The 27,464-nt window shown below is 38.1% G+C and overlaps 1 protein-coding gene across 1 annotated transcript in view; it reads left to right on the forward strand.

The window, feature by feature from the left end:
• The window catches only part of SEL1L3 (SEL1L family member 3), a 39,081-nt gene extending 14,903 nt beyond the window's left edge, over positions 1-24,178 (forward strand). The window contains exons 6-24 of the mRNA XM_075708974.1: positions 425-480; positions 1,468-1,600; positions 2,202-2,334; positions 3,072-3,218; positions 3,806-4,011; positions 5,545-5,724; positions 6,869-6,988; positions 7,622-7,762; positions 8,874-8,936; positions 11,146-11,322; positions 12,958-13,085; positions 13,727-13,810; positions 16,240-16,330; positions 16,435-16,519; positions 18,687-18,796; positions 20,101-20,228; positions 21,914-22,016; positions 22,112-22,184; positions 23,512-24,178. Coding sequence (XP_075565089.1) covers positions 425-480; positions 1,468-1,600; positions 2,202-2,334; positions 3,072-3,218; positions 3,806-4,011; positions 5,545-5,724; positions 6,869-6,988; positions 7,622-7,762; positions 8,874-8,936; positions 11,146-11,322; positions 12,958-13,085; positions 13,727-13,810; positions 16,240-16,330; positions 16,435-16,519; positions 18,687-18,796; positions 20,101-20,228; positions 21,914-22,016; positions 22,112-22,184; positions 23,512-23,678 — 2,325 coding nt within the window. The 3' untranslated portion in view covers positions 23,679-24,178. The remainder of the gene's footprint in view (positions 1-424; positions 481-1,467; positions 1,601-2,201; positions 2,335-3,071; positions 3,219-3,805; positions 4,012-5,544; positions 5,725-6,868; positions 6,989-7,621; positions 7,763-8,873; positions 8,937-11,145; positions 11,323-12,957; positions 13,086-13,726; positions 13,811-16,239; positions 16,331-16,434; positions 16,520-18,686; positions 18,797-20,100; positions 20,229-21,913; positions 22,017-22,111; positions 22,185-23,511) is intronic.
• Positions 24,179-27,464: the final 3,286 nt, after the last annotated feature.

Below are 27,464 nucleotides of genomic sequence, written 5' to 3' on the forward strand. Positions count from 1 at the left end.
TGTTACATTAGCTTTACAGCCATTCTTCACCTGTAAGCTACAATTTCTTGAGGAGATCAATATTCTTTTCATTTAGCATCTCTGCTATATAAAAGCAAAACAGCCTTTCACACTTTGGAAGAATAAAAGCTTCAGCAAGGTACAGGTATCTTTTAACTGAACACAGGAATGGAATAACTGAAGTAGGCAACATCTGTGCTGTTTTTGCTGTTTTTCATCACTCAAGGTTGGCCAGGACAGACCAGTACCAATGCTTTCCATTAAACTCTTCTGACATACATCAAATACATGACACCATCCTTTTTAGTGCAGAGGAGATGCAACAAGCTGCAGCTGTAATCTTCTGAACTATGAGTTCAAATGGCTTAATAAATGTACCTTGTAATATTTTGTTTATTATAATTAATATTTTATGTTCTTTTAGATAGAAGTAAGCAGTGTTGGGAAGAATTTGAAAAGACATCACCGTCAGTCTTTTACGTAAGCAGCATTTTCCCCTTTGCTGAGTAATATGTGTGTATGTGTTCAGATATCGAAAATGGGAGAGGGAGAGCACAAGTTTGTAACTGAGATTCCAAATTATTTTCAAAATGTCTGTGGTCTTTTTCCACTCTCTGCTTTCCAAAACAGTTTGCATTACTGTGCTTAGATTGAGCATGAGCTGAATAATTTTGTTAATGCCATGAGCTAGTTGAGTTAACATGCTGTGTGATCTAGTACTAGAGTCTGATAACCCTCACTAAAGACTGGTTGGAAGGTCAATGGCATTAGGATCAGTCTTCAAATGAAGTTTTGGCCTTACTGTCAGAGAGCTAGGATTTCACCGGTGAAATTGTTATCTGCTTCGCTTAGGTAGAGAGCAAAATTTATACTGAAAATGTTCTTGCTCTATCCTTTATTCTAAGCAACTGAATAATTTTTTAAAATGTATCTTTAATTGTTCTCTTTCACTGTAATTTAAGATTAACTCTTTCTTGTGCAAATAATTTAAAAAAAACCCTTTTAATATAGAAACTATGTAACAGTAAATTGCATGGCAGACTTCAGTGTCGTTCCTTCTCTGCTATGGTTTGCAAACCAGAAATTGTAAATTTGCAGCTAGTAACCATAGGAGACAGATAACTTAAATTTTCGTATGCCAGTTTTAGAAAAGTGCAGGGGAGAGGTGGAACTGAAATCTTTGAGGTTGTGTAATGATGCATCAAACACCAGAAGATAGCTACAGGTCAGAGAAATAAAACACCCTGCTGGTTTAATATGTTTGTAGACAAGGGATTTGTTAAACTTATGCCAGAATTTATCACACTAAATTGCAGAGTAGATGTTGAGAGTAAACAGATGGGAAAAGAAAAAGATACTGGCAGTGAGTTTAAGGCTGTCGGTTACAGAAATTCTGAGATACAAATTTCTTTTTTTCTTTCATACTACCTCTTGATAGCCAGTTTACTTCTGTTTCATGTTCTCAAGTTTTAGGGAAGATTTCTATTATGATGACACTGCTGGATACTTTGTTCTTGGAGGCAGTGGATATGTAAATGGTATTGAAGCATTCTTTGGACCTGTGAAATACTATCGTCTCAATGTGTTGGAAACAGAACAGGTAAACAAAAGCAATATTTGGAAATGTTTAAATATTAGTAGCTAGCTACGGCTGTACTGTATTTTTTTTTTTAACTGAGGCTCTTAGCAAGTGATAAACTTGCTATGAAGCATAATAGTACTTGAGAATATATAACCAAAATATGATCATTTTCTGTTGAAATCTAGGAATGTTAGTTACCACTTCAAATGCTAAAAGATAAGACTTCTAGAAGTGAGTAGGTAAAGCAATGTTCCTAAATCTATATTTAAATGAGGACTTACTTTCAGTATTGCTTTGTTTCTGAGAGTTTTTGATGATACAGTATTGAACACATTTGATTAATTTATGGTTTTGTTGAAATCGGTGGTAAAAGTCACATAGGCTTGGTCAATTTTGGAAGTTCATCCATGGTTTCCAGGATTATGCTGGCTGTTTAAAGTCACAGTCTATTGCGGCCAGCATCAGGTTGTCTGGCACATTAACATGATGTGCCAGATAAGCTGACTGTAGTAAGCAATCTGTTTCCTTTAGTTATTTGCCTACAACACTTCTTTCTAGCCAAACATAGACAACAACAGATACTGTAGATGCCATTTATCCATCATTTGCCTTTTTATAGATTTCTAACCCTCTTCATGACAAAGAAACAGTGGAACAGATTGAACTCTACTACAAGAGATGTATGGACATTCAAGAAATAGTTTATGAGTACAGATACATTGTAAGGCAAGGTGAAAAAGCGCAAAAGAATTGTAAGTGTTGATCTATGAGATATGAATTTTAAACTGTCATCTTTGAAGACCTGTTTTCTTTCCTTTTACCAGAATCTGGATGACGATCATCAAAAGTAAACTTAAATTCAGCCATAACAAGAAAAAAGGCAATTTGAAGAGTTTAGCTTTGTTACTGGTAGCTAAAACTGTGGTTTCGTCCCTGCAAAGACTTTTGTGCCATGGAATATAAACATAAATTATGTTGTTCTCTATATTTCTTCTCTAATAAGACAGGTGCATAAAGGGACAAAGAAACACTTTCAAGCTTACATGTAAGCTAACTCAGTTGCCTTTCTTCTGTTTCATTCCCAAATGACCCTAAAGGCACATGTATTTTAAGCCCTTTCCCAAAAATAGGTGGGTTTTGCTGGAATGCCTCTGCCACAGTTGCCTGATGTGCACTAATTGACAGGTTTATACCAAAGCAACCACTTTAGTGAAAGAAGAGTAACGTAGATTAAATGTGTGCTGAAAACTAGCTTACGTTTCCAATTAGAATTCAATCGCATGCATTGTGACCAAAGTATGGAAGAGAATAGAAGAAATCCTATGTAAGTGGCCTGTGCTAGCTGTATGAGTTTTTAGCACTACTTTGTGTTAAGGATGTTCTCATCTTGTCCATGAATTTGTAGTTTACCCTACCTTTTTCTACCAGAAGCTTGTTTTAAAGACCAGCCAAGTCAGCTTTTGTGTCTCAAATATGTTGTTTTCTCTAGGTTACTGTGAAAACTATTACTTGGAGCTGATTCACAAATATGGAGAAAAATCCAAATGTGATGCCTTCATGTGGGGAAGAGAGCTCAGAGAAGAGTACCACACTTTGTTCAAACTGTTACAAGAGATGGATTTCAGTGCTCCAGATGGTAATGATATTTTATTTTATTGTTCTTAAATAACTCCACATTATATGCCATGTAAGTTAGTATGCTTAATTTCAGTTCATGTTTTATACATTTTTTTTCATATCAGCTAGCTTAGTTAAGGAGTGTCATGTGTCTTATATGCTGTGCTGCAAATGAAAGATGGCTTATTATGTAGAAGGAAATAGAGAGATCCGTACGTTTTTAGTGGTTAGTTACTTTGAGATGGTCTTTTGGATTTTTATTCACCCTTCCTATTCAATAGTACCTTGCATCTCTAGGAATTTTGGTTGTCTGCATTGAGAATACCATTCAGCATGAGAATTAACAGAATCTGTCTCAGTCCCATTCCGCATCCCTGGAAGTGTTCAAAAAACAGGTAGATGTGGCACTTCAGGATATGGTTTAGTCTAGTCTACCCTTGATTGGTTTAGGTGGGCTTGGTAGTGTAGGTTAATGGTTGGACTGGATGATCTTAAAGGTCTTTTCCAACCTAGACGATTCTATGATTCTAAAGTAAGGAGGGGAAATCAATTTCTGATTTTAACTCCCCAATAACTGTGTGCTCTATGTTTTATTTTTAGTGTTAGAAGACGGAAGTGATACAGTTCTAGAAGTTGGCTGGAGGATATTTGAGAAGGTTGCAAAGGGTCTGTCCAGCGCTGATGGCCTCAGCAATATGGGCTCCTCTGTCCCTCTCTTGGTGGATTCCAGTTGTTGTGGATACCATAAGGCTTCCTATTTCCTTGCAGTTATATTTGAAACGGGGCTTGGTGTGTCTGTGGATCGTACAAAGGTAGTCTATGTAATATTAATTACCTTTAAAGGCAATTTAGAAATGGGATGAGTTTATGATCAATGGAATTAAAAAAAATGTTAAATGGCCTCCACATCCAGGCTGCTGTTGAAGGGTTCCCCAATACAGCTACACCTAAATAGCCTGATGGCAGTGAAGTCTTTATGAAGTCCTGATGGTAGGAATCTTTATCCTGCTCATCCAGCACAAGGAAATCAATTATTTAGTAAGACCTAAAAATGGTGGTAAAGTGAACAGCATGGAACATACTACTTTTCCCAGTCACTGAGGAGGTAGGATGAGGTAATAACCCTCAAGTCACCCACAGTCATTTGTAGATGGGTATGAAAAAAGTCTCAGGTCAGGCAAATCTCCTAAAGTGGAAAGGTTGCGTAGTACAGTGAGGAAAGAAGTCCTGTTTTACAGTGTGCAAAAATGTGGCACTGAGTATATTATGGTCAAATGATTAAAGGTAACTGAAGTAGAACAGTTTTCAACTGACCATGCTTCTGCTGAGCAACTGCAGAGCATATGAACTCATGACCTTTTAGGCAGGTTGCAAATAACTGAAATGTTTCCATGCGATTCTATTGCAAGGTCAAATAAAAGGGAGGTGTTCATATATCACTGGAAGAGGGCTATACTGAAATTGCCAACAGATATTTAATTGTGATATAATAGTGTAATATAAACTGTTCATAAAGAATAGCAGATCTGCGTAATGTGGTTACAGGATACTAAACCAGAAGAAGCCTTGAGAGGCCAATCTGAGACCAAGCTCACTCCAGTTTCTCAAGCATGAGCAACCTTAGACAGGAGCCTTTTTTATACCCTAATTATGGAGTATACCTAGTGCTAATTATGGAAGCTAAGTAATTTCATTATTGGATCCGCTTCAGATAGTGTAGGAAATAATTTAATAGCCAGTGCAGATGAGACACCGCTGTTTTTATTACTGTGCAGGTGAAAAATAATACTAGTGCTGAAAATGGTTTCAGCAAATGTGCAGTACCTAGACTATTTCTAGCACCATTTAATGTGTATCTCAGGGGAGCTTTGTGCTGAAACCTTGTCAGCCACAAGGCCCATCCTTCTAGTCCTGTTAGATCCTTAGGGTAAGATTTTCAAGTGCTGTTTGTTAACTTCCACGTTTCCACTGAATCAGTGCGAAAACTCTAGTTGACATCAGTGAGTCTAGTTAAGTCACTACTGAGTAGAAAAAGTGTCAGAGTATAATTAACACTATATAAAGTGCCATTAAAAAATTGCTGCACACTTACTGGTGGCAGAATAAGTGCAATACTTGGAAAGGATTTAGAGACTCTAGTTTTTCTTTCAAATCTTTCTATACCTATAGAAGACATTTGAACTACTTTAGGGCTGTGCTTGATTCTGTAACTGTGTTTACATGGTATAGCTAGTATATCAGCTACCAGTATGAACACTCTGTTTCCTGTATATCTCCACCGAAGTGCTAAACTTGTGAGATGTACAGTGAATTCACTCCTGTTTATGTCTGTTGATTTTTGCCAGGGACTGCTGTATAGTTTGGTTGGCGCTCAGGGAAATGAGAGACTTGCTGTGATGAATCTTGGCTATAAACATTATCAAGGCATTGATAACTATCCACTTGATTTGGAGCTGTCATATGCTTATTACAGTAATATTGCAATAAAGACATCGTTGGATCAACACACTATAAAAGGAGAACAGGTAAAAGAGTTATAAGTGAGTGTATCTGAATTTGTTTTCTGTGCAAATGACTTTTCATATATTAATATTAATTATGTGGCCAGAACATTTTTCTCTTAATTTACAAATGTTAGCTCATCTGATTGATGTCCCTGCCTATGGCAGGGGTGTTGGACTAAATGATCTTTAAAGGTCCCTTCTAACCCAAACCATTCCATGATTCTATGATTGTTACAAAATTCCCCAAATTATATGTAGGTATCATTACTCCATTTCTTAGCAAGGGAGAAACCAAATCAAAGTTAGGCTCAAGTCCTCAGAATTGTCCACATGCCTATCTTTCAGTAAAGTCTAAGTCTTATTCTTGATCCCTGATTCGTTACTCAGATTTTTAATTATTAATACAATTGGATGTGTTTATTAAGCAACTGATCACCTGTGTCAGTAGCCAGACATTGTGAAGTTCATGCAAAAGATTAATTGTCCTCTCCATACTTACACCTTTTCTATAATCAAATGTAAAGATTTGGCTGTTAAATAGCTATCTGATGAGATAAAGTTACAGTAAAATGATTTTAGAATGAGCTGCTAAACAGAAGGTAACACAACTTTATCTGTAAAGAATACTTAAGGTAGGCTAGTACTGGGATCCTGGCTTATGAGAAAGAATGATTATTGTACAAAAAAAAAGGGAGATTTTGATTGCTGAAGAACTAAAAGTCAGCAGACAGCCACCTAGATAACAGTGCTGTAGGGCAGGTCTTCATCAAGCTTTCTGCCAGTCTTTTTTTTATCTTTTAAAAGAGATTTCTGTAGAAACTAAAAAGCCTTCAAAGGCTTAAAAGCACTTCTTTGCCATTATTAATTGCATTTAAAACTACAAAGATGGGGGGGAGGGGTTCAGTTGTTGACATCTTGGCATGTCTTTCCAGTGTAAAGTGGACTTACAGTTTTGTACTGTAATGAAGCAGTAAATGGTTTTTATACAGGGTGTAAGGATGGTTCTTAATGCACTGGCCAGCAGAGGGGTGGTGAGAATTTCAAAACCCAGAACTGATCACAAATTTTTCAGGATAAACAGGAAATGGGCAACATTTTCATTTTGGTGGCAGATGTATGAATTCGTTGTGTAATGATTTTTTTTTTCTGTTCACCTACTCTTCAGGCATTTGTTGAAACTATAAGGCTGATGGATGATGAACTGCTAAAAGCTCAAACAAAAGAAAATGGTGATGTCTTTATGTGGTTAAAACATGAAGCAACAAGAGGAAATGCAGCTGCACAGGTATAAAGTAATACATTTCCCCTCTCTTGTTTTTTTACAGACATCATGTATGTACATATGTAGACTATGTAGGAAAGTTGTGGAGGAGAGTGAAGCAGACAGATGTTTTCTCTTTCCACCCAGAATTGCTTCTTTTTTATGAGCTTGAACTATTTCCCATGTTTCTGTCTGATAATATCCAGTGACCATGTAAAAAGCTATGACAGTGATGCAAGGCAAAAGGGAAGAGTTGTCAAGACTTAGCAACATCCTTCTCTGATCATTTTCCCTGGGTTTGTATTTGACATGGTGCAGTTGTTGCTGCGGATCTGAGACCAGCAGCATTGTAATACTGAGCCGTTTGCACGCATCAAATCTGCCTTTATCACTTACGTCTGCACTTAGATCAAGCCAGACTTCCGTGGTACTGACAGCTGTAAAAAATTACCCTGCTGTAGATTTAGTATCAGTACATTTCAGCACTGGGAAGCCCTCTGAGTATTCCTGATAACCAATTGATTTCAACCTGTTGAGGACATGTAACTAGTTTCCTCACATATTTAAAATCCATTTAAGCCTGCAAAAGTCTGCTCCTACAATTCCAGTTTCAATACTAGCATTTATAACATTAGTGCTTATGTTGTTTTCTTTTAGCAACGATTGGCTCAGATGCTGTTTTGGGGCCAACAAGGAGTGGCAAAAAATCCTGAAGCTGCAGTAGAATGGTATGCAAAGGGTGCAATAGAAACAGAAGATCCAGTGTTAATATATGATTATGCCATTGTGTTATTTAAGGTAAGTCATGTTTCATAGTTTCTCTTCAAAAAAATCATTCCTATGACATGGATGTTTGTAAGTTATCTGGAGTGACACACTGTGAGAGTGTATACAAGTGCTTTTAGATTTACTCTGAAAATCAATCAATAGTTACTAAGCTAATGTTGATTTTTACCACATATGCACAAAAAATTTAAAAAGAGCAAGTTAAAAGCAGTTTAGTCACTTTGTTCCTAGCCAGATTCAGGATCAAAATACCACCTAAATTGTGGATCCTGATTTTTCCTAATGGCTTGTGACCTCAGAAATCTAACCAGTTAGTAGGCATAGGCCTTGGTGTAGAGATGTAGGTGAACATTTGATCTTTCTTAGAATGCCCTTTATTAGATCTCTGGGATTTTTTTTTTTTAGTATGAATTAAATAGTCTCTGCATGCAGTTACTTTTTCCCTGCTAGAAGCAGTAGACAGCAGAGGCCAAACTTGGGCATAACTCCACCTGAGCCAAATAAGTTGTTATCAGCTAAGTGGTGTCACTCATAAGACATTCAGCAGTACTAAAGGTTAGAGATACTAGTGAAGAACTGTTAGGTCTTCATCTCATTCCTTTGGCAGTGGAGGGCTGTTCTCTACAAAATGCTTGCTTAAGTTTTGCTTGTGTTAATTTTGAGCACCCATAGTCTGTTTGACCTGTGTCTGGAACTAATTTTTATGGAGATCATCAGCATAACATCTGTGTGTTTCCTCTGGAGACACTCTGACATCCTTTTTCAGGAAGGCTGAGAGCTCATACTCATTGTCAAATCATGAACAATCTATGCACCTTTGAATGCTATTTGTTCTTCCTTAGTTGCCAAAAATTAAAGATCTGTGATATTATTTACCCATAAAAATCACTTGGATCAACTGGTGAAATAATTTTTCTTAGACTGAATCATTAAGATTTTGTAAAGGTGTGAATGAAGGATGAGCACACAGCTGGTTTTTTTGTTGTAGCTGTTTAAAGGTGAATAACACCTAGTAAATAATAGTATCAATGTTAAAATGCATTTTGAATGTGCATATGTGAATTTTCATCAGCCTTTATTCTGTATTTGTAAACAATGGTTGTTTCACATATCCATTTCCTAGGGCCAAGGTGTGAAAAAGAATACAAAACTTGCTTTGGAATTGATGAAGAAAGCAGCAGCCAAGGTAAAATGTAATAAATATTTTACTGTAAAAGTCCTGTAACCAGGTGCTAATAATAATGAACTTTGATTTATATAAAATGTGTATTATCATAATTCTGTGTAAATACTAGTTGCTTCTCCCAGTGTCTTCACCATGAATGGTGAAAGTCTTATTTCCCCATATTGGGAGACTAGACCACTCAAAATCAGCCAAAATTTCTATGGAAGAAAAAGAACTCTCTCTACTTAGATCTTTTGGAACTTGATGATAGTTAAGTGACTTATAGAGTGAATAGTTGATCCAGGAGTTTGTTTTTGCCTCATGTTCCTAAGCATTTTCTTCTAGACCGTACTAGGTGTGTGTTTTCATAGGAGTGCCTACCAGGCTTGAGCTTTTGATATGGTGATCTCTCCAGAGTCAGGTAGAGATAACTGCCATCTTTGAAAATCCACGCCAGCAGGCTTTGCTATAATAACAGAGCATCTTTAAGTTGTAACGTGAATGAAAAAGAGTAAAGACCTAGGTCTGGATTGTACTTCCACAGTGTGCACTGAGTGATGGTGCGTTCCTGCAGCACAAGAGCTGAATGCAAAGAATGGTGGCTTCGTGTCCCATCAGCCCTGAGCTGTGGTGGTTTATGGCTAGGTCTCTCTGCTTAGAGTTAGAACTCTTCCAGGGGATGCTGGTGGCTGGACAAAGACCGTATGCGCTCTCTCTGGCCAGCTCTTCTCTACTTTGGGGAGAAGACCTGGATGTCCCAAAGCCTTCTGTTTTCTCCATAGCAACAGGAAACAATGACAGGCACCACAGACAAGAGGAGCCTCACTCCATTTAATGATCTAGTACAGTCAGATTACCCAGGCCATGATCTGGTCCTTAGCATAAAAATAAAAGACTACCTAGACTTTGAGTACCTTCCTAGCTCTAGAACCAGAACTAGTTAAATTACTGACAATGACAATAGGACTTCACTGCTGACCACCATCAGAAAAGAATTGTGCCAGATCTATCATTCCTTTGGAACAAGAGAGTCTACCTGTTCTACTGCCTGTTTGGGAAAGGCTTGAATAAACTGAGTGGTTTTCACAGTGTGATCAAAATTCCCTTGACTCAGGATCTGAAGAACAGATTCCAGAAAGCAAGCTAGAGACAACAGTTCCCTTACTCTCCTTCAACCCAGGTACTTAGTTTGTATGCCCCAGTGCACATTTTCTATACAAAAATAACACCATAATTATTGAAAAGTTTAACTGCTTTTGCATTTTAATGGGTAAGCTAGTAACCCTGTTCAAATCTGAAAGGAAAAGAAATCCTTTTCCGGAGGGCCTTTGTAAGTGCCAGTAGCATGCAGTTCTTTCTACAGAGATTACAGAAGGAGACTGTGCAGTGTAGAAGCCAACAGTAGCAAGCAAATAACTTGTATTTGTGCACGGGGATTTTTTAGGTAGCTTTTACCTTATGCCACTATTCCGGCGTGGTTGCTTTTGAACATACATTATAAAATAAGAGTAAATAGCATGTTCACATTTATTGGTACAGAGTAACTTGAACTGCTAGCGTACTTACAGCCACCATATGATCCACCAGTTTATGCAAGGAGACAGTGACACATTGCACCCAAAATAAAAACTGTCCCAGGAAGACTTTCTCCTCTTGATCCACAATTATTGATGCAAAGGTGCAGCTTAGTATTAGCATGTAGCACTGTCTTGAGCAGATCTGTATGGTGTTGGCTAAATACATTTTGAAAACGGCATCGCAAAGTTCTGTGTTCATTGCTTCCTGTTTATTCTTAGGGAAGTGTTCTGGTTTAAAAGAAGTGGGGTTTTTTGATCGCTAATCCTGTCACTCAGGTTCTGGGAGTTCACAAGAATAGGTGTCCCATTTTGGCTTTGCAGAGGAAACTGGTGAAAAGCATTCGCAGTTTGTTCTTGTCAACAAGTACACATCTGAATGCAGACATGGCTGAGACTCTATGGAATAAGACAACACTGGAGTCTTATTCCTTGCTTTCAATATGAGGCCACAAGGAAGAATAGCATGAAAAAAGCCAGCAAACCTTTATATCCCTTAGTCCCAGATCAGTGTAATTTTGGCTGGATCCTTGTGCCAGGCATTTAGATAGGCAAGGTCACGAGAGCACCCAAAGTCGAGCAGCAGGTTAGAATTGTGAAGTGACCCAAAGCAGAATCAAACGTGTGACCTGAGACTGCTCTTCTCCTTCCCTAAGGGTTTGCCCCAGGCAGTCAATGGATTGGGATGGTATTACCACAATTTTAAAAGAGACTACAGAAAAGCAGCCAAACACTGGTTAATTGCTGAAGAATTGGGAAATCCAGATGCATCGTACAACCTTGGTGTCCTTTATTTAGATGGGATTTACCCTGGAGTACCTGGTAGAAATCAAGTGAGTAAATAGTTAATAGTACTATTTCTTACATGTGTGCCCGGTTTAGAAGTTCTTGCTTCATTCTTGAGGCTGCTGTGTTCACTCTGAGTCAGATTTTGATACCTTTTATCACAAAGAAGGGTGTTACTGGGGAATTCAGTCAGACTGTTTAGAGAGAGATGTTACTCCAATATCTCAGTCATATTTATGTGTGTGTGTTTGTGTTCCTTTAATTTATAAACAAAGCAGGTGCAGGTTTAGCTCCGGGGACTGCCTCTGCTTTCCTACATCCACTGACACCGGCCAGGATACTGTGTACTCTCACATTGTGTGATCCTTTCGGTTTCTCTCAGCTTTCGATTGGAAAGCATATAGGGAAAGGACACTTTCCACAATAGACAAAAGCAGCAGAACCTTGTCCCTGAAGTTGTAATCAGCTATGCTACATTCACGTAGCTTCTGTGAACCTCAGAACTGCAGTAAGACACCTTCAAGCCAGACTTCTGTATGTAACTGTTTAATACAGTCCTGATAAACTACACTATTTTGATTTGTCTTTCTGTGACGCAGTCCATTTATTTAATTTTGCACGTGTCAATGAGAAAAATTATTTTCCCCTAATAGGAAGGGTCTACTTTGGTTATATTTCTTTTAATTAACTTTGCAAAAAATGCTCTGTGTAGGTAGTTCACAACTGACAGCACAAACATAGTGAGATAGGCTGTAATAAATGCAAGCAGACCTTGTGTTTGGAGCTAAAACATGTTTCCAATGTGGCCTTTGAGTTCTGAAATCTGGATGTACTCCAGATAGTGAGCATTGCTGCTGCCAACAGCAGCAGTGCTCACCAACACATGCATTTGACAAACACGTTTTTCTCCCTCAGGGACCAAAATACACATTTTGGAGTGAACTGATTATAAGAGTACACCTAAAAGTGGCCAGGTTTCTTTATTCACCGAAGCCATGGGAAAGAAGTACTTTGTATGGCTGTGATGGGTACTCTGAAGTCCATGCTCACTTACAGAAAACGTATATTGACAGTTAAACATTTCCTGGAATAAATTATTTCAGGCTGTATGCTGCTTTGGTTTACATTACAGGTTACTGTTTCTGAGTGTCACACAGCCCTCCCGCTTCTGCAGTCCTGGCCCTGCCTACTCAGCCTGTGCTGTTCTTTATAAGCCAGTTTCAGAGACTTGAGCACCGTGGTTGTGCACTACTGGACATACTGAGCATTGCCACTGCTCCCCAGCCTTCACTTAGGCATCGCCGGTGTCAAAGTCCTGTTCTGTGTCCCTTCTCCAGGATTCCTTATTAATCTCCCTACTAGTGAATAACTAATTTTACTTTTGTCAGTGCACACAAGGCTTGTATGCTACCAGCTGTTAGTTATACATTTAGACACTTTTCTATTGGATGTTCAATGTATTATCAGAATTTATGTTTTTAAAAACCTTTTTCCAGCCTAAACTATTAAAAAGTTAGAAGAAAGGAATTCGGTTCACCTAAGTACATTAAAAGTAGTTAAACTGGTTTGCCCACATTAGCCAATTGCCTCTTTTAATTCATTTGATGAGATGAGTCCCGGGAAACAAAACTCAATAAACATTAACAATGCAGAGTTGCTAATTGTGTCTTGTTTCTTCACAGACAGTTGCTGCACGCTATTTCTATAAAGCTGCCCAAGGAGGACACATAGAAGGGACTTTACGATGTTCTCTGTACTACATCACAGGAAATATGGAAGAGTTCCCTAGAGATCCAGAAAAAGCTGTAATGTAAGGAATGAAACCATTTGTTAAAGGAGAATATATTTCTGGTGGGGTTATTTTGATTATTGCTGATTTTTTAAGTCCATGGTCTAAATATCTTGTACTTCGTGGTGCTTACTTCCTCATCAAAAGGTTCTTCTGCAGTAAAGTTTGATCCACATGAGTATGTGTATTATTTAAATGACCAGTAGATTTTGAGACATGCTGAGTACTTTTAGTGCTTCTTTTTTCTGGAACAACTCGGAGAGGATGTATCTAACGAAGCTGTGCGCATTTGATTTTCAAGAAATATCAGGCTCCTGATGTGGTAGAACTGATATTTTGCATCAAGAAAAAGGCAGATAATTAGTTACAGCACTTACTAACTTTTGTATGTTTTCTTAAAAAAAAAGAAAAAGTAAGTAATTTTGCCAAGAAAAAACATAGGATGTCTCTGATATGCTCATGGACAAAAATGGACAAAATGTTCTCATTCAGTCAACAGTGACAAGGCTGATGCAGCAATTACTGTGAAATCCCATAGTTTACCTTATGGAAGAAGTCAGAAGGTGGTCCCACATCCCTTTGTGTCCTTTGAGTCAGTGTGAGTTGGGACAACATTACTGGAGCACAACTGTTCATTCTCTATTGTTTGTTTTTTTCTACAGCTGGGCAAAACACATTGCAGAGAAGAATGGCTACTTAGGTCATGTCATCAGAAAAGCTCTCAATGCCTATCTGGAACTTTCATGGTACGTTCGTTCTGTTCTCTTCAAGTTCATTTTCTATTTTTCACTTACTTCATAGCATGATAAAATAATAAACATTGCACTACTGCCTCAAAAAACCACAAATAACAGCACCACTGAAATGAGTACCAAAACACCCATTGACATAAAGGGAAGGAGGAGTTGACCCAAAGCATAATTCAACAGATCTGACAGAATCAAGTGAAAAAAAACGAGTTTGTAGAGTGAAATAGCATTGTATCTACTGTCTGTGATTTTTATCCCGTAGTAATGTAGCATGTAACGTGCACTGGATTAACCAGAGGAACACCTTTCACTTTTAATATTCCCTCTGTTCCAAAACCATACTTTGCTTTCTCTCTTCTGTGTAATTCCATGTCATGAAAACTCAGGCTGCTGGATTAGATTTTTCTTTTTTTGTATATGGTTAATACTATCTTTTCTGTAAAGTATAATAGGAGGCTACAATATCCAGTGAGCCAACCAAGAGGTTTCAAAATAGCCTCCAGGTTAATGCTCCATTTTTGCAGTGACCTGTAGGCATGAGCATCACGTACTGTACATGCAGGCATCAGACTGTCATACGTGATTAAGACAATGGCTCGTTTAGTCCTGCAGCCTCCCCTTGCTAGTACTTAATCGGTGCTTCAGGCTTAGGAGATCTAGAAGAAACTGTCAGTGGATTGTTCTGGAGTAACCCATTCCTAGAAGAAGTTTCTTTTTATTCAGTCCATCACAGACATTCCTCCTGAGACTTGACCTCACTTTTCAACACTGAAAAACTCTCATTTAATATTTTTGTGGCATGTTCTGATGTACAAGCCTGGGACTCTACCCAGCTCACTCTGCATACAGTCGCATGAAAGTCCTGTGCACAGGACACGTGAAGTATTAAGATCCCAGAAGGTCTGGTCTCAACAGCTAGGAGGAAAAGTCTGCTGAGTCCCACTTGAGATGCCAGTGACTGGAAGTGTATGGGTGGTTACTTGTAAATACTGGTCCTAGTCATCCCTGGTTTTAGGAGTGTGTTCATGTTGAAATCTTTGCTTCTGAATATTTCTTCATGTATCTTGCACGGGTGTACATTGTTACACTGCCAAGCGGACCAAGTAATACGTGGTCCTCAGTCATTGGTGTTAGCAGCCACTTGTTCTACACACCTGTTAGTCATGGTAGTTTGATCTTCAGAGACTGATTTAAAGGTCTTGAATGTAGGGTTTTTTCTGAATTGCCCTTTGAGACTTAAGGATCAGAAGAGCTAACTTCCCAGTTTAGGTATCCTGAATGCCTTCTGTGGTGCCAGGTCTCCATTGTCCCAGATGTTTTTACAGGGCAAGTACAAGCAAGAATTTGTGATCTTGAAGAAGCAGTTGGGAAACAGGACGTTACACCTGCTAGTTCTGTAAGGGCAACTGCTGTCACAAGTTCATTTAAAGTTTCTTTGCTTAAGCTTTGCTTGAAGTCAAGTGTGTATTTAACCATATTTGCTTCCAGTTAAACAAAGCATTGAACCCTGAAACTTGCCATGGTTTTAGCGCTCTGTTGTGGAGAAAATCACTGGAAGCATGACCCTTTAATAGGAAGCTTTAGTAGGAAAAAAATACACCAAGTGTTTTTTTTTTTTCTTGTAATTTTGAAAATGAACACTAAAGACTTCCTCTTAATTTTGAATGCTTCGTCTTCATAATATTAAGTAGATGAGTGACAGAGAACATGAAAGAGATGCTCTCCTCTGGAATCGTAAGCAGTGCTATACTGCTGTACTGCAACACTGAATTGCTGTACCGCAAATGTAAAATCAGCTTTTATTACTTGCTTTACAGTCAGTGAGGTGCCTAGAGTCCATAGAGGGACTGAGACTGTTACTTTGTTCACACATTCAAATATAATGAATAAAAATAAATAAATGTTATATATATTATAATATAATTCCTGTTCCAAAGAGCCCATAGTCTAAAAAGACAAGACAAACAAGTAATAAAAATAAACAGGTAAAGCATACCAAAGAAGTACTCAGGTGAATGTTTGACAGATATATACACAGCTGTCTTAATTACAGACTTTTTTTTGAAGTGGAGGAGTTAAGAGTCTTTTAAGAATGTTTTATCTGAAACATTTAAATAGACAGTTGGGCTTAATATCAATTCAACTTTATCATCAGTCTTGCACTTAAGAGTAAGTGCACACTGGAGCCAGTCGAGCTTCAATGCAAGAGAGAAAACACTGCAAATTCTTGAGACCCAGCATAGCTTGTTACACCAAGCATTGCCAGTAGATGTAGCTGTTGCATGGGTTTGCCAGCTTTTAAACCTTGTACCCAAATTTCGCTCTTAGGTGATTTCCTCAATTTATTTAGTGGGTTTTTTTAACTATATCTAAAATGCATGTTATTTTTGTTAGGTTTTTCACTAATTTATTTAATCTAACGTTAGGCATGAAGCTTTGCTGCATTATGTTTTAGCAGCTGAAACTGGGATTGAAGTGTCACAGTCAAATTTAGCACACATCTGTGAAGAAAGACCAGTAAGTAAATGTATTCACAACCAATTACCCTAAAAGGAACACTTGTTAATAATAATGTGATTCTAATCTGTTATCTGTGAATGGATCAATTATTTTCTTCCCAGGACCTAGCAATGAAGTACCTAGCAACTGATTGTGTTTGGAGATACTACAATTTCTCTGTTTCCCAAGTCAATGCACCCTCATTTGGTATGTATAAGGAATTCTTTCTGAATTCTAATTTTACCGTTTTTCCTAAATTTGAAAAACTGCTTTTGTTGCAGCTTCTATGTGAGTGAGCAAGTTAAGGGAAGAGTGATCACTGCTTATCATACATTTCCTTTTTAGTGTTTTGATAGGAGTATCGGGGGAAAAAGGTATTTTAAGTTTGTGTTTCAGCACAGCTTTTCTGAGAATTTCCTTTTTATGGCATAAAATGGATAAAATTTGAATAAAATAAAATAAGAAAGCTAAGCCCTGAGAAGGGGCTAGATATTTAGGAGCCTGAGCAATTGACTGAAGGTTTCAGAAAAAAAAAATAGCAGTAGACTTTAGGAGCTCATGTTGTTTATTTTATCAAAGAGAAAATCCAAAAGCAAATATACTTCCATATCATAATTGAGTCATGAGAAACTAATGAAGGTTAAAGATTCCTTATCTAATTTATTATGAGTTTTTCTGTTAGGGTACAGAGTTTATAAACATTGGCACACCTTACTTTGCAGAACTAAGGGATTCTCTGCTTAAAAAAAAAAAAAAAAGCCTTTCTGGAAGAGAAGGTTTATTTACATATAAGTTACATTCCTCTGGCCTTAAATTTGACTACATCTGTGACTTTAGTGGCTAAGTCATTTTGGTGCCTTTGAAAGACTTATGCAGTATTTGAAAACACTGATCTGATTGATTGTCTCACAAGAAGGTTTAAGTTCTTTGTAATAAGCACATAGAAAAGTGGAGTGTAAAAATAATTCAAGCTGTTCATTTAAATACACAGCAGTGTGGAAACTGAATACCACATTGATACAGCCTGAAGCCACAGGAGCTGACAAACCCTGTTAGCTTTCGTGAGGAGTTTGTAGATGCCTTAGCAAGGTGCAGTTTGGATGACCCTTTGGCAGATCCACTGGTACAATCTTACATTAGAGAAGCTTCTGAAGGTCAGACTCATGGGGTGAGACACTGGTTCCATTCAAGTAAAGGAGAGAAGACTTGCTGGCTTCAACAGGGGAAGGATTTTATTACTTTATCTCTTCCTCACAGGAGCAAGATAAGGGGAGTCTTATCTCAGACCCCTCTCTGCGGTAGTGGAGGATCAAATCCCCAGTGTAGGGCCTGGGACAGAGAGCCTAACCCTGGCAGCAGAGATTCCCAGAGCTACGTTATCAGTGCAGCACAGGGTGACATCAAGACCACTGCCTGTGGCGGGAGTGCTCTCCAGGCCAGGGCTGGAATGACACAGTTGGTATGGTTGAGGGGGATTCTTTTCTTGATGATTCACTACAGAGTTCATGGCTTGTGCATGTGTGCCAGCCCATCCACGTAGTCTTTCTGCCTTTGCTGTTGGGTCAGTGACTGACTTGCTTCCTGGAAGAGCTCTGCTATAGTCCACTGTAAAAACAGGTGGCATTTCTAGGTAGCTGCTGTAGACACACGAGGCAAGGTGTAGAAGTGTTCCAAACCATTTGGGGAAAGCTTACGTCAGATAAGTGTAGACATGATCATGGGAGTTTTTGAACTCTTTAGCATAGATTTGTGCAATGTTATGCTTACTCCTGTCCCTGTCTGGGTCAATGCCCGCTCTGTTGGTGCATTTGATTACAGAAAGATGTTTGTAAAATATTTGCTGTGCTTTGCTTCCTTCTAGACCAGGAAAATTCTATACCTGTCATTGCCCTGGGTTGGGTTGGATTTTAAACTAATGAAATGATCCTCAGCAAAGTTCTGTAACTTTTGGGATGGGTTCAGCCACCCTAGTGACAGGTACAGAACAAGCATTTAGACAGCATGTTTTTAAGTCTCATCAAGTTAGTAGGGCTAATGTGAATAATAAGGCTACAGGTTGCCCACAGACAGATTCAGCAAGTGAAGAAGGAAAACAGTATTAAAGTCTCTAAGTCTTAGTTTTGGTAAAAGTAGCAATATCATTCACCAAATTCATTAAAGAGAAACATGAGAAATTTCAGCCAGGATAAGTATTTTCAGTAGTCAGTCTGATGTAAAGTAGCCACAGAGACAACCAGAGAGAGAGTACCTTTTTTTTTTTTTTTAAATGTGCTGCTTAAAACAGAATTACTATTAACTTCTCCATCACATTAATAGTGGGTTAATTCTACCTCTACAAATACTCTAAATGATCTGCTACTGGTTTCTTCCGCAGCTTATCTGAAGATGGGTGATTTCTACTACTATGGTTACCAGAACCAGTCTAAAGACCTTGAGCTCTCAATGCGGATGTATGCACAAGCTGCATTAGAGGGAGATTCACAGGTGGGTCTGCAGTTGTAATGTGTTTATAAAAAAACATCAGAGTTTAGAATAATCTGAGGCTTCACATTAGACTGGTTATTCTGCTTGGCTACATCCATGCACTGAAGAGACCTGCTAGAGTAAGTTACAATTATTTCAAAATACCTTGTGAGTCAGTAGTTGCTGTTTCATGATAATAGAAGGTAAACCTAGTACAGATGGACAGTCCTAGAATTAGGCTGTTTTGAAGGCTAAAGGTGAATGGCCTAATTCAGTGCTGCCCTACCTTGACACAATTGATTCTGCTGTGACCTTGGTATTTTTGCTCCTGCAAGGGGAAGAATTAACAGACTGCTGAGTTTTATTCCAGTCCCATCCTCCACTATTTTAGGAAATAAACAAGAAGACTGGTCCATTTGCCTTGGTATATTGAGTGAATCCTAGGGTGAATTTTGTTCACTCCACCAACAAAAGCTTCATCTTAAAATGTTTTATAATGAAAAGATAACACCATGTCACATTACTAAAGACATGGAGTGTTTCAACACGGAGTGTCCTACCCTCAGACCCTCCTGAAGTGTCCTGGGTGCAATATTCTGTTCTCCCTGTCCCTATGACAATGTCTCCAGACAGTATCTCGTGTATGAATTTATTAGAGGTAGCATAGTTGGGTTCTGTTTTGAGGATATTGGGACAAAACATTACTGATAAACTAGCAAAGGAAAGAAGAGAGGCGTGAACAGTTACTTTAAAGTATGAAAGCCAAACTGATGGGGAATCCTGTAATACGTCTCCTGTGTGTTCATCTTCATGGCTCTGAAAAGACATAGGGATGCCCAAGACTTGTCCAAACTGTCAGATTAAGGATTTAAATTGTGTGGAGCAAATTTCTGCTCTCAGTTTCACTATTCAGATTGCTATTGATCTATAGAGCTAAGTGGAGGGGAATTAAACGGTAGCAGAACAGGAATCCATTTCTGCTTTCAGTCTGTATTTCCCCCATAGGTAAAAGATTACAGTGTGATATGGTGGCTGTGTTTAAAGAGCAACTAAAAGTGAGAAAGCTCAGACCTTTTTCCGGATGGTTTCTAAGAAAATGGTGTGTGACAACAAATGAACACTAATTCTTTTGCATTTTCAGTATTTACCTGGGTATATGGTTAGGACAGAAGGCTCTTGTAATTATTCAGTGAAGATCGCATTATACTAAATGAATTTATAGAAGACAGCTATAATTGTTTAGATACTTGATGCTTACATTAGACCTTAAATATACATGTGGAAATTTAATGGTTAAAAAGTATGTATACTTTTTTTACTGTTAGGGTTTCTTTAATTTGGCCCTTGTCATAGAAGAGGGCAACTCCATACCTTCCTACATACTGGATCACTTGGAAATTGATCAGGCATTGCATTCTAGTAATACTTCACTTCTTCAGGAACTTTATTACAGGTGAGTATTTTTTCCCCTTCATCAGCATCTTCTGTTTTTCCATGTAAGTAGCATTTACTTTGGAGAACAGCAACTCCTGTAATTATTAACTTTGTTCACTTGTATGATTTAAGGCAGGTTAAGGTCAACATGCCTGAAATGCTTAAACCCTAAATATATTTCAGTTTATGCCTGTTTTGAGAGACCTGATTATATGCGGTTACCTGAAATAGCAGGGACTAGATTTAATGATCCAGGAGGCCTTTTCCAATTCTGTATATTTAAGTTCCTAAGTTAGGCACTGGCAATTTGTACACTGGCCAAAACAATCTTTTAATGATAAATACAGCATAATTTTAATGCGGAATTTAAAAGTATGTAATTGGGACAATAGCAGTCCTTCCTATTTATTCTGCAAAGATGTTCGAGCCTGTTTCTGCTCACACTGTGCCCCAGAGCATCCTGGCACAGATGTTGTGGCACAGAATATTAGCTATGTGAGAAGGTTACAGGTCTGCTGTCTAAAGTGCCTGTGCCAGCACTGGTCATGCACAAAACCACCTAGAGACCTCTGGTTCTGGTACAGAACTTAGGTTTACCTTACCTGGGTAAAGCAACATGTGTTGAAAAGCACAGTGGGAATGGGAAGCTTACACAATATTTGGTGGATTTGTGGAATTGCCTTTAAGATATTTAAAGAAAGAGGAGTCGACAGTTAATACATGAGGCTGTGAACCAAGAATGAGTAGTTTATCGTGTGTTTTGCTACTGAGTGTTGTGTGACCCGAAAAAAGTGGAGATGATATCAACATCAAAACCTCATTTGTCAATTCACCAACAATCCACTGAAATTGTTCTTCACTGCAGTTAGCTTGAACTTGTACCCTAAATTACCTCCACTCCATGTGAAATTACCAGTCAGATAAATAGGGCTTCTGGTCCAGCTGGTCCATCTGGGATTGTAAGCTTGAGTCTGAATTACGCCTTCACTTAGGCTGAATCCATCTGCTTTGCCGTGAGAGTAACTCCAGAGCTGACAGTGCTGCAGGGATTTCCCATCATCGTACACTTTTGTCCAGAAGGGCACATCTTTTGCACACACACCCCCCCTCCCTCCTCAGCTTGGTAGAAAAGAATCAACTGTAGCTTAAAATAGGTGCCTGTGATTTAGCTGTCTAAACTCCCCTAGCTGGTGAAGTCCTAACTGATGGAACTGAGAAGCAACTCGGCTCACCCCAACACAGATACCTCGTAGCTAGTCAGCTGAAGTGCTCTTTAAGCTCTGACTGCGTTCTGTAGTACTCCGTTGTCTCTAAAGGGGTTTTAGGCACCAGTCTCCTGCATAAGCAACTAGATTTTGTACGTCTAATCTTGAATCAAGTCCTACTGCTGTTGACTTACATAAGTTAGAACAAAGTATCTTGGTGTTGTGATTGCTTGGCAAGGGTAGCCTGGATGCTTAGACCAGTTGTTGACTAATAAGAAAATAAAAATCTACTCCTAGGGTAAGGTATTCTGTGCTTAATGAGGTTAATCTGGTATTTCTATGAATTTTTACTTCACCATCTGTGAGATAGTGATGATAATATCTGCTTGTTTTTCTGGGTTACTGAGGTTTGCTGCAAAGCCACTTGAGATTCCCAGGTGGCAGATGCCACAAAATTGTAGAGCAGGACTAATTAGTTGTTTTAATCTTCTTGTCGTAGGTGCTGGAATAATAGTAATCAAGAATCAATTAGTCCATGCTCATTAGCATTGCTTTATTTTTACATGAGAGTTTTCTGGAACAATATTTTACAATCTACTCTGGTATGTATTGCTCCTTTGGCACATGCACAGTTCATTTGGAGCACTACCTTGGCTTTGCACTGCTCTAATATATGTTTTTAAACTTACTGTCACAGATCTACTTCATGGGGACCTTTCTTTTATCGATTCTGGCTGCATTTGCAGTGCAGTATTTTCAGTCTTTATCTGGTAAGTATTTGTCATAGTAATACGGAAGAAAGAGGGATGATCTTTTTATTTCAGTAAAATCTTCAAAAATAAAACCAGGAATTCTAGATTTGGTAGAGCTACTTCTGAACAGCAACTTCTTTGACAATCAAGTCATTTTTTGATCATTGAAAAGGGGTGGATGAGGCGAGGCATAGGTTTAAACCTGTTAGTTTCTGGAGAATTTTGCTTGATAAAGGAGATTGTTAATAAAAAACATTAACTGCAGGAGATTATGACTGGAAATAAGAGATTATTTCCCGTGTCTCAACATGCAGTGTTGTTTGAGTAATTATATGACTTGGATTTCATATGTTGTCTCCGCAATATGTGATGAGACTGTGTTCCCTGTTTTATATGACTGGATCCATTCAGATACAAGGTGGGAGAAAAAGTGAGGTTCAGAGAGCTGGTACATTGGAGTAACTCAGGAGGAGGCAGTTCAGCCTCTTCAGACCAGTACAGAATCAGTAAATACATTCAATCAGCACTTGCAGACTCCTCCTGTCCTAAACTAGATGGGTTTGCTGTACATCTCTGTTCTGATGGCACAGAGAATATTCAGGGACAGAAAATCAAACACCAGACTTCAGTCTCTTAAAACTCCCATTATTTTCTCACCATATTGAGAGAGAGATCAGATGCAAAAGTATATTGCTCAGGAAAGGGGGAAAAAAAACCCTACCATCACACGCAAAAATAATGAGTCATCATTTAAAAAGCTTCAACCAAGTGTTTCACTTTAAATTGCAAGACAGAATCTTGATTGGGAATTTGTGAAATGAATATTACGAGTTATGAAAATAATTTCTTCCACTAAATACGTTTTCTTATTTGTGGCTTAACCCCAGTAGGCAGCTTAAGCCTATGTCAAAAAATACTGTTTTCTGACATATTTCTGTAATAAAATACAGAAAAAGTTACTTTCCATGTTGACAACCCACAGCTAGAGGGAATAGTATTAAAAAAAAACCCAAAACATTAAATATAAAAAGATTATTTGAATTTTATAATTCCTAGATAGCATTTAAGACAGGTAGCTGTGCATAATATGCTGACTATGGAAATAATTCTGAAACCCTGCTTTCCTTTCTTACTAGCTGTAATTGATGTAATTTGGGAATCATACTACATATGTATGAAGTATATAGTTAAACTTACAGATATTCTTCTTTCAGTATTTCATAACCTTTGAGTATTATCTTTATATTGTGATTTTGTATCCACATAATATTTAAATATTGATTAATAGACTTCCTAGATGCAGTGGGGTCTTTTTTTAATAATTTCTTCTGACGTTTTTCCAAAGCCCATAATTCTCCTGGAACAAGACCAGAACCATCATCAGATGAACCTTCTTCTTCAGGGAATAGCAATGAGGATGCTACCAGACTAGTACAGCAAGATGAATCTACTTTTTCAAACGATTTAGCACAGCAGGATTCAAACCCTCAGAATCCTCTTGTTACAAGCTGAAGTGTAGTTTTCTTAAGGTTGACATCCCATCGGGAAGATGGGATATGAACAACTACAAATCTAAGAACTGGCAACCAACCCTTATTAGTGGCATTCATAATGCAGTCCAACAACCAGAATTGTAGGGGAATTCACTGATCTAATTTCTCCACTCTAGAGGAAAACCACCTCTACAATTCATTTAACACTCCAAACAGATAATGCAAATTATCTTACTATACCCGACACATGAGCATCTTGTATTTCATTGAAGGACTGGAAGAAAACATGCAAAGTCTTTGCCTAATTGAAGAATGAGCAAACCTCCCACTGGTTTTGATGAAGAAGAAATTTTACTCACATATCTAGTGTCTTATTAAATGTCTTTACTGCATTTCACCTTATTTTACTGGTGAAGTTACCAGAGTTTTCTGAGTTGGTACAAAGTGAAACCCAGTCACCAACACCTTCCAAGTTCCATGGTGCACCTGACAGGACTTAAGTACATGCAGTGGTAGCTCACCTTTTGGGCATTCTGTATTCCATCCTAACTCTTTGATGTGAAAAGTGTTCTGTTTTGAAAGAAAAGCACCATGAAGATTTGCAATATGATCATAACATAACCCTTGAAATGTCAAAGTTTCACGAGTGCCAGCACTTCCCTAGGGGTCACAACAGCTAGTGTTTTCCACTCTGCCAAAGAAAGTAGCTTCCCTAATGAATAAATAAAAGAAAATTTAAGTGTGAACAGGTGACACAAAGTGAATAAAGAATTTATTTTGGATTCTTATGTAGATAACATTGGAAAGGATTTATTTCATGTTCTACAGTAACTTTTAAAGACAGACACCTGTTTAAATGACAGTTTATTTGGTAAATGCTGGATGGGATCTATAGATAATAATTATGGAGCACAAATGCCTTCTGTCTGATTTAAAGCTGTCAGGTAAGTAGCTGTAGGAAAGGTCTGACCTTTAAAGCAGGTGTGCATGCACCTCTGCAAAATGATGTAGATCACAGACTATAAATTGCATTGATCTATGCATTATTGAGAGTTAAATCCACTCTCCTTGCACTACATTATTTACTCTTGTAAATAAAAATATTTTTCTAATTCAGCTTGTATGTGAAGGATTTTTTTTTAAAGTACCTGTCACATGAAATGCTGTCATCATAATATCTTGCTGTTGCAGATTCTCAAGAACATTATTTAGGTGTCTGTTTCCTTAGCTTCAGATGGGACAGTCAACCTTTGCTTCCTTTCAGGAATACAGCATTCTCACAGAGCAGACCTGGAAGAGTTTTTGGTTTGTTATTCAATCAAGTCATGGAATTTTTCAGTAAGAAATGAATTAATTAAAAAGAGGGGAAAAAGAACCCCCCCCCCCCCCACACACACACACACACACCCCCCATTCTCCCTTCAAGAGAGATTAAAATATATATAAATGTATGTATACACATATCATCAGGGATGTTTCTCTTGCAGAAAACTGAAAATTCAAAAGTGGAGAAGAGTTGATACTTCAAGACAGCAGTTCCACTGAGTAAGCAAGGGGGGGGAAAATCCAGATGTTGAAGCTTTGAAGCTTGATTTTTTTCATTTTTTTGAGGAAGAACAGTGCAAATAGAATACTTTTTGTTCTTACAACAGTTGTGTATAGTGGCCATGTAACACATTTTGCTGTGCTTTTTATACATAGCTTGGTATCTCTTTCTACTAAGTATTTTGAAATGTTACAAAGGAGCTTCATTTTTACATCCTAAACAATTGTTGACTTACAGAGGGTATACGCTGTGCTTTTGGTATCCATTGCAAATGGGTCACCGCCATTTTTTGAGTCCGTTTTGAGTTGCAGAACCTTGTGTGGCTAAATTTGATTATGTCAAATTCCTTAACACAAATGTATGGATATTTTAAGAATCCTCTCAGCCCTACATTTATCACTTAGTAAAAGAAAACTCTGTATATGTAGTAAAGCTGGCAGGGTCAGCTGGTGAACCCAGAGGTATTGCAAAAAGTTAAGTGTAGCCTTTGAAGACAGGTAGACAATTTTCACAACATAGGCATCATGTGTAGGCACAAAATGGCACATACAGTTAGAGTGGTTACAAAAAACCCTAACTATTGGGACATACATATAGCAAATCTTGCTTGTAGTAAGCTACACGTGCAAGATGGATTTTACTACGTATGTCATATCTACATAAGTGACAGTCTCTACACAGAGAGTGCTGCTTTTCTTGAAGCGCCTAGTGAAATATTAATCCCAGGGTAGTTTGGTGGTGGTGGCATGATTGCAACCCACGTGTTGAAATCCTGGGGTTCTTACAGCACCACTGGTTTAGGTTGTGTACACATGGGTCAGTTAAGTGTTAGCAGTCAGGCTGACTACATTTTCCTCTCCAAAAGTAAGCCCATGTTCTCAAATTTAGCAATTAACTAATTTGAGAAGGTTTGCCAGAAACATGATTTCACACCTGTATTTCAGAAGACAATTGCTGAAGCTGCAATGTATTTCTTGACGCCAGCAGTTAATAGTTAGGTCTTTGTTTATTGTTATCTATTGCATCAGAAGTTCCACCAAAGCATAGTTAAAGTATGTTAAGATAAGCAACTCTTCACAATAAACTGGCAATACTTAAGGCTGAAATAATAATAGTTACATTATTATCCTTCGCTGCTTATAAGATCTAGGAGGCTGTTATTTGACAACCTAGAGAATCAAACAATTCCTGGAGAGAAAGAGAGGATGGTTAGTTAAGCAAAGCAGCTGCATAGTTCTACTACATCCACAAGGGGAAGAAATTAAAAAAAAAAAAACCCAACCACCCCATCCCAACCACACACCACCACAAAAACAAAAAAACCAAAAAAACCAGAAAAAGTAGTGGGCATCCTTATGTGGGTGATTTTTGTGACCCCTGCATGATGCTGTTTCCTGGTCCATGCAGTGGTGAACATTACATCCTGATACACAGGCATGAGTGCATGCTTACAGTTATATATTAATACATGTTGAAAATCCATACCTTGCAATAGAAATTTTTCAGTGATAAAAGGGGGCCAATTCATGGAAATTAGTCCTGGTACATTGATTATATGATTATTAGAGAGAGAGAGATATTATAGACATATTCCCCTATTAGGACTTCTGCATTCCCATTTGAGCTACAGGGAAAGCATAGACAGTCTTTCAAAGCACATAGGAAACATGGGTTATCTGTGAAGATATTTGTTTTATAGCAGACTCTTGTCTGTAGGCTGTCCTCATTGACTCATGGACTATGACATTTAACACTGGCTGTTGACCCTTATCCTGGATGAAATGCAGCACAAAGGTATGAAACGGGTAGAATAAACTGCGGCTGAGGAATTTCACCCACACACCCTCTCCTCCCTCCCATAAATGCATGAGCTCCATTAAGAGACTGGGATGTAGAAAGAGAACAGAAGGGCAAGAAACAGCTGGAATTTTTGAAGAACAAGCCCGAGTGTAAGGAAGCTGAGCATGGAGCAATTTCCCATGCTGACTTCTAACATCTAGATGACAGGAGAAATTCCTGAATAATCAACAGAGCACTGTAAATGGAAACACAGCAGTCACCGGGGTATAGACGTGCTGGAAATGCACCACTTCTTGGATGTTTACGGAAAGACCCAATTCCTATGCCAGAAGGCCAAATTATTATTTACAGTAAAAAAAAAAAAAAAAAAAAAAAAGTAACAGCAAGTCTTTGCCTAAATACGAGGTATCTGTGTTAAAAGCAGCTGCATACAGGTTCATGTAACTGAGCATCAGAACC

Source organism: Pelecanus crispus, chromosome 4 (genome assembly GCF_030463565.1).
Source record: "Pelecanus crispus isolate bPelCri1 chromosome 4, bPelCri1.pri, whole genome shotgun sequence".
NCBI classification, from domain to species: Eukaryota; Metazoa; Chordata; class Aves; order Pelecaniformes; family Pelecanidae; genus Pelecanus; species Pelecanus crispus.